The 7,827-nt window shown below is 46.8% G+C and overlaps 1 gene segment (V, D, J or C); it reads left to right on the top strand.

The window, feature by feature from the left end:
• Positions 1-1,523: 1,523 nt before the first annotated feature.
• On the top strand, positions 1,524-2,499 carry LOC126929774 (immunoglobulin lambda variable 6-57-like). The segment is given in 2 exon segments: positions 1,524-1,630; positions 1,754-2,499. Coding segments are annotated over 2 exon segments (402 nt in total).
• Positions 2,500-7,827: the final 5,328 nt, after the last annotated feature.

Here is a 7,827-nt window from a genome sequence, read left to right as displayed (position 1 = left end):
TGAACCCAGCAGCTGAACGGGCAGGAAGGCTAAAGTAGACATAGCATGTAGGCTCCCTTAGAACAACTGTTAGGAATAATGAAAAGCAGTCCTCTAAAGGATCAAGCTGAAAGGCACACACAGTACAGGACAAATCATAGCAGCATTAAAAGAAAGACCATAAATCAGCCAGGCGCAGCAGCTCATGCTTGTAATCCCAGCACTTTGGGAGGCTGAGGCGGGCGGATCATGAGGTCAGGAGATCGAGACCATCCTGGCTCACACAGTGAAACCCCGTCTCTACTAAAAAACACAAAAAATTAGCCGGACGTGGTGGTAGGTGCCTGTAGTCCCAGCTACTCGGGAGGCTGAGGCAGAAGAATGGCATGAACCCAGGAGGCGGAACTTGCAGCGAGGCCACTGCACTCCAGCCTGGGTGACAGTGCGAGGCTCCGTCTCAAAAAAAAAAAAAAAAAGAAAGACCATAAATCAGAAATATGCAACATAATATTAAAATAATCCAGACTGCATAAAAGTAATTAGATGTTTAAAGAAGCATAAAAATATATTTTTATCTCTGGGGAAATTTATTTGATTTGTATTATTTTGTATAATGTACATATTAATATACATTATATAATATATAAATGATTTATACACATCTTATTTGTATGTATGTTATATACTTACAATTATATCATCAATAAATATTTATAAATAAATATCAAAATATTTGTTAGACATCTGGGGTACTGCAAATTAAAATACCAAGACAACAATAGGCTCCTATTAGAAAGCTTAAAATTCAATATACTGACAACAGCAGATGCTTTACAGGATGTGAAGTAACAGGAATCCATGCATTGCTGTGAGAAGTGAAAAATGCTATGGCCACTTTTGAAAACAGGTTAGCAGTTTCTGACAAAGTTAAACAAATTCTTAACATGCAATTCAGAAACAACATTCCTAGATATTTACCTGCATGAGATGCTTGCATCACACAAGAACCTGCACAGAAATGTTGATAGCTGCTTGGAACACAATTGCCAAAACATGAAAAGAGTGAATCCTTAAATAGGTGAATGGGATACACAAGCCCTGATAATGCATACAATGAAATGTCATTCTGCAAGAAAAAGGTGTTATAAGGCCACAAGAAGACATGGAGGAAGACTATATGCATATTGCTAAGTGAAAGAAACCAATCTGAAAAGGCTGGAATTGTGAGGGGAGCAGCAGGGAGGGGCATGAGTCCTGAGCACTAGCCCCAGCCCAGGGTCCACGTGTCTCCTGAATCCACCAGATGGCGCTGTGACCTAAGCACCTGCTCACCTGCTCAAGCTCCCCAGCTCCGCAGATGTGAGCCCCTTTCCCCCTGCATCTGGCAGGTGTTTCTGTGCCCTCTCTGGGTCCCCTCCTTCCTACAGTCTTTCTTTTCCTCAGCTGAAGATCGTACTGAGGTCGAAGGTGGGGCTTGCACCACCTCTAAAATGGGGAAGATTTGCATGGGGATTTCCCACCCTGAGCATTATAGTGAAAGATAAGAAGGGCTGGTGGCTCATTCCTGGCTGTGGCTCAGGAAGCAGAGCCTGGAGCGTCTCCACCATGGCCTGGGCTCCACTCCTCCTCACCCGCCTCGCTCACTGCACAGGTGGCTGCCCGCAGGGAATTCAGGGAGGGCTCCTGGATATCACCTGGGATGATGACCTCTGCCTTCTCCCTGGGAACCAGCCTGACCTGTCCTCACTGATCTCTGTTTTGCTTCCTCTTGCAGGGTCTTGGGCTGAGGTTGTGTTCACTCAGCCCCATTCTGTGTCGGGGTCTCCGGGGCAGACGGTCACCATCTCCTGCACCCACAGCAGTGGCAGCATTGACAACAGCTATGTGTACTGGTACCAGCAGCGCCCGGGCAGCGCCCCCACCACTGTGATCTACAATGATGACCAAAGACCCTCTGGGGTCCCTGATCGGTTCTCTGGCTCCATCGACAGCTCCTCCAACTCTGCCTCCCTCACCATCTCTGGACTGAAGTCTGAGGACGAGGCTGACTATTACTGTCAGTCTTATGACAGCAGCGGTTATCACACAGTGCTCCAGCCTCATGGGGAAGTGAGACAAAATCTCCCCTGAATGTCCCTATCTTGATCTGCCCTCAGCCTGTCCCCACCAGCGAGGGCTGCATTTTCCTGTCTCCTGCTTGAACTTTGGAGTTAAAATTTTCTGTTCATAGTTCCTGTATTTTCTTTCCAAAACACAAATATATTCTCCCAAGTCTTGAAGGGTAATCCTCTAATCCCTTTGTGATCACTTCATGGAACACACGTAGTTCAAAACTGTGTTTCTAAACATCGGCGCTATTGACACTGTGGGCTGGATCATCCCTTGTGATGAGGGAAGCTCTCTGCATTACAGTTCATTTAGAAACATCTTTTGTGTCCACAAGTCAGACGCCAGTAGCAACCTGCTCCCTGTCATGACAAACAATAATGAATCACTATTTCCCTATATGCCCAGGGAGGGTCACACTAGTTTGAGAACAGGAGAACGTGCAAAAGCTGCATCTATTAAGAAGGCTTTGGCAGGGAATCCCATTCATGCCAGTCAGCTGGACATGAGGCTGCAGGCATTAGCTCTCTGCCTCTGCTTTCCCATCTGGTAGGAAAACAGGTGCCTAGAACTCAAATTACGGTCTCCGTGGATGGATCATGTTCTGCGCAAAATGGGGTCAGAAAACCCATTACCTATTCAAATGGAATCTTCTCTCACCCACTGTGGAGTATAACTTTTGGCAAACCAGATGTGCCATACATACTTTAAATTTTTAGAGAAAGTTCATGAAAATATATAGACCTATCTTTATTTATTCTTCTAGAGAGTACCTCTCAAGCACAGGATACAAAGATGAATAATAATCTAACACAGGTTCTTGTATCCTCAGAGTTTAGATTTTAGAATATATGAGACGACAAACAAGAGCAGTCACAGAGCTGAGTGGACAATGATGTCCTTCCTTTTCCCATAGGGCTGGATCAAATTTGGTCCCACCTCTACTTTTTTACCCTCGAACCTACAGTGTCCAGTACACCCCCACTAAATACATGTGGATGTCTAAATTTAAATTACCTGAATGAGATTAAAAATTATATTTCTCAGTCCCACCGGCTGTGTTTTAATTGCATCATTAACTCACGTGCCCCGTGGTTCCCATGCCAGAGTGCAGACACCGGACATTCCCATCATGGCAGAGGATCTTACTGGACGGTGCTGACTTGGACAATTTACTTAGCATAACTTTACCTCTGTTTCCTCACCTTCAAAATGGGAATCAAGTAAGACTCTAACTTATAAATAATGGGCAACACCCCTCTTTGTTGGAAATGCATGTCATGCCTTCTCACCCTGCTGTCCTCAGGCTTGGCCATGTGACTAGCTTTGGCCAATGAGATAAAGAGACAGGACATGGCTCATTTCTGAGCAGGAGGCGGGAGACAGGCTGGTGCTTTTCCAAGTTCTCCTGTCTCTCCGACATGACGTCATCAGGGTTCTCAGGAGAATTTGGTTTGCCGGCCCACATCCTGGAGTGAAGATGGAGTAAACCAGAGCCACAGCCAGTCACTGCCTGGGACAGCAAGGGGTGCCATGCAGCAGCTCCTTCAGAGGTCTGATGGGTGTGCTCTCAGCGGGAACCAGCCATCGGGCTCCCAGTGTGGGTCCTACTGCCCGATGTTCCCTCGAGCCCCTGGGAGTGCCAGGCCAGGCACTTCCCATCTTTCATTTTTCAAATAAACACCCTAAAATGACAGACTTAGGGCACAGGCTTGGGCTGAGACAGTCAGGGGAAGAATAGATTTACACGAAGGCCACTTCCCTCCCCTAGGGTATGGGCAGCAACCAAAGCAACTAGAGGTGTTCTGTCTACGCGAAGAATCTCAGAAGGTAGAGCCCAGTAGTGCCCTGCCATGGCTTGGACCCCTCTCCTCCTCTCCCTTCTCACTCCCTACAGAGGTGCCTGACCCTTCAGATTCTAGGAACATGGCCCAAGGAGGACGCAGGAGCTCTGCCCTTCCCCAGGTGCCCAGGCTATGCTCTTGGCTGGAACTCCAGAATCACCCTCCCTGTGTCCTTCTCTTCTTTACTCCGGGTCCTGGGCACTACCTGGGCTGACCCAGGAAGCCTTGGTGTTAGGGTCTCTGAGTCAGATGGTCACCATCGCCTGCACTGGGAACAGCAACAACACTGGATACAATGGTGCTGACTGGTTGCAAGTTTCTTGGTGCTGCCTCCAAACTCCTCATGTACGGTAGCACCGATCAGCCTTCAGGATTCTGGCTCTGTTCTCAAGCTCTCATTCAGGCAACAGAGCCTCCTTGACCATCTGCGGGCTCAGCCTGAGGATGAGACTGATTATTATTGTTCAACTTTGGGCAAAAGCATGAACACTCACACAGTGCTCCAGACACACGGAAAACTGAGACACAAACCCGCCCTCTGCTTCCCTGAGTTGTCAATCATTCACTGTAATAGCCTGTGAACAACAGCAGCTGAAGGATCCATTTCTCTGTCACCTTTTCCCTAAGAATTGAGGGGTCTGATGCTGTTATGTCAGCCATCACTTAATGTAAACTGCAACAAGGCCCACTCTCGCCCTGTCCTCACAGGTCCACTAGAACGCCGGGAGCTGTGGCACTCCCCTGAGTCTCTGGTGAGGAAATTGTCCCGCAAGCACACACCCAACTTTGCAAGCCATAGTCTAGGCACATTGCAGACCACAGTGGGATGAAGAACTTCACGTCTCCAAAAAGTAGGCCTGGCCCTTGCCCATGGCTCCTGAGATGCCTTCTCTAAGCCCCCAAGGACTCTCCTACCTGTTAGGAGTTTCTGTGTTTGCTTGGAGACCTAGGACTGGTCAGATGGTGACAGCATAATGTGATACCGGCTGGGGTCTTTGGCCCAACCCCAAGGGCCTTCTGAATAAAGAGCCAAAAATAAAAATAAAGATTACAGTAAAGGAGATTTGTCAAATTATTTATACTTATTTAATCTTGGTGATAAGTGTGTGAAGATTCAATATAATATTCTATTTATATACATGTTAAATTTTTGTTTTTCTAAATGCCTTAAATAATGAGAGTTTCTAAATTCATTCCTCTTATGGTACTTTTATATTTACTGTTACTGATTTCTAGTGAGTTTTTAAATTGGCAAATTACATAGTTTATTGGTTAGAAATCATTCAGGATAAATAAAAATTCTTAAGATTAAGCACCAATAAGTCAATACTAGATTATAGTCAGCATATTAGTTATCTATTACTGTGTAACGAGCAGCTTAAAACAACCCAAATTCATCACTTCACAGTTCCTGCAGGTCAGGAGTCTGGGTATGGTTTAGTTGAGTCTCTTGCTCCAGCCTCACAAGGCTGCGGTCAGGATGCCAACTGGAGCTGCAGGCTCAGCTAAAGCTTGACTGAGAAACGTCTGCATCCAAGCCCCTTGGTTACTGGCAGAACTCAGTTCCTTGGGGCCTGCTAGAGCCAGGGCCTTGGTTTACGGTGATTGCTGGTGGGAGGTCACTCTCAGTTCCTATTACATGGCCCTCCCCAGCGTGTTCACGTGCTTCCTCCAAGCCAGTAAGGGGAAGTTTCCTTGCAAGAAGCTGCTACAATCTTTTGTGATATAATTACATATATTCCATCATTGTCATCATATTCTATTTATTAGAAGTAAGTCGTAGGTCCTGCTCACACTCAAGGGGATGAGATTCCTGGTGAACCTTTACTTTGAAATTATAAATCTCTCAAAAACACAGATCCCATTTATGTGAACTATATTAGCTGAACTCAGTGCTTGCAATCAAATGTTGTAATAAATATGTATGGATTCACAGTGAAAACATGAATGGCAAAGACCAGACTCATGCGCTCCACAGGGGCAATCAGGGAGCAGCTGCTGAGGGCCCAGAAAGTGTGTTCACAGATGGAGAAATCCCATAGAAACTGCAAATCTGGATGGATGTGGGCAGAGGGAGGTGGGCCCTGTGGTCACTAATGTGGACTCAGCAGCTGTGTCCTCTCTGTGTGTGGTCTGTGTGGCTCTACCATCTGCCTCCTCCCAGGTCCTTCCCTTCAGATAAACAGGAGCCTTGCTGATCCTGCATCCAGTTGTGCCCAGCCTCAGACTCTGAATACGTGGAGGAGAGAGAGACGTTGCAAGGAAACACATTTGCATAAGCATCCCCTTCTTTGGGGGACAAACGGGCCAGGGATAAGAGAGGCCTGAGGCAACCCAGGTCCACGTGGGTAGGGCCATAGAAGCCTACGTCCACCATGGCCTGGGCTCCTCTTCTCCTTGTGCTCCTCTCTCACTGCAGAGACACTTAGAACCCATGAGTGTCTGTGTTTCCAGGTTCTGTCTCCCAGACTGTTCCCTCTTCCCACGCAGCCTCCCTCCCTCTCTGCACCTCTGGGAGCACCAGCCAGACTCCTGCACCCTGCACAGAAGCCTCAATACTGGTATCTATGCAATACACTCTCATCAGCAGAAGCCAGCGAGCCCTTCCAGCTATCTCCTGACCTACTACTCAGACTCAAATATGTACCAGGGCTTCAGGCTCCCCAGCCACTTCTCTGGATCCAAAATTGCCTCGGATAATGCAGAGCTTTTGCTCATCTCTGGGCTGCAGCCTGGGGATGAGGCTATTACTGTGCGATCTGGTACCATCCTGACTCTCAGAATTGCACAGGAAGATGGGGAAACGTAACACAAATACAATCTCTGCAGGTGCTAGCTTATGATGGTTATTTTATGAATGTTAACAACATGTATTTCTACTATTACAAAAAGTAAATATCCATGTGAAAAACTGTCATCCAATATTTCATCAAATAAACACAAAGTAGTTTTAAAACTTCTAATTGAATGCAACCATACAATTGCAAGAGTCTGAGAAGAATTTTACCCTAATGTATATAGGATGCTGACGTTCAATCACACCCAGCAGGCAGCCTGCACTGAAGGGTCTCGTTCAATCTGTCCCTGAGCTGACTGATTTGGGTCAAGCCAAGCTTAGTTTGAAAAGTCTAAAAAAAAAAAAATCGAAGTAAAACTTAAGTACTGAAAGAATCCTGTTCTGGGTCCACATGACTTCCTTGTATCTGAGGAAGGGGAGGTGAAGGATGCTGGTGGAAAGTTACAGGAACCAGAAAGGGTGAGCCAAGGAGCAAGCACAGCTGCAGTCAGGGAAGAGGCACAGACCCGTGCAAGACACACGGCTCTGGGGCTGATGGGCAGAGTGTGGGTGCAGCTGGCCTGGGGCTGAGCATTGCTGAGCTAAAACCGTGCTGTCACCTATAACATGGACCTGGGGTGACATGGATCTGCTAGGGCTCTTACCCAAGCATTGTCTCTGTCATCTCACCTGGGTGATGTGTTTCTTATTGTCATCTCAGAGGTAACAGCTCAGTTGTCATCTTATTTCTATCAAGGCTGTCAACTGTTTGGGTAAAGGACATGACTCACATTGTAAATGATGAACTTGGCCAGGTGCGGTGGCTCACACCCGTAATCCCAGCAATTTGGAAGGCTGAGGTGGGTGGATCACTTGAGCTCAGGAATTGGAGACCAGCTTGGGCAACATGGCAAAACCCAGTCTCTACAAAAAATAAAATAAAATAATTAGCCACTTGTGGGGCTGTACACCTGTGGTCCCAGCTACTCAGGAGGTGGAGGTGGGTGGATTGTTTGAGCCTAGGAGGTTGAGGCTGCAGTGAGCCATGATTGCACTCCTACACTCCAGCCTGAGTAACAGAGCAAGACCCTGTCTCAAAACAAAAACAAAAAAACAAAAACA

The sequence above is a fragment of the Macaca thibetana genome, chromosome 10 (assembly GCF_024542745.1).
Source record: "Macaca thibetana thibetana isolate TM-01 chromosome 10, ASM2454274v1, whole genome shotgun sequence".
Classification (NCBI taxonomy): Eukaryota; Metazoa; Chordata; class Mammalia; order Primates; family Cercopithecidae; genus Macaca; species Macaca thibetana.
The sequence above is the reverse complement of the archived record's forward strand: the minus strand, read 5'-3'. Positions and strand labels throughout refer to the sequence as shown.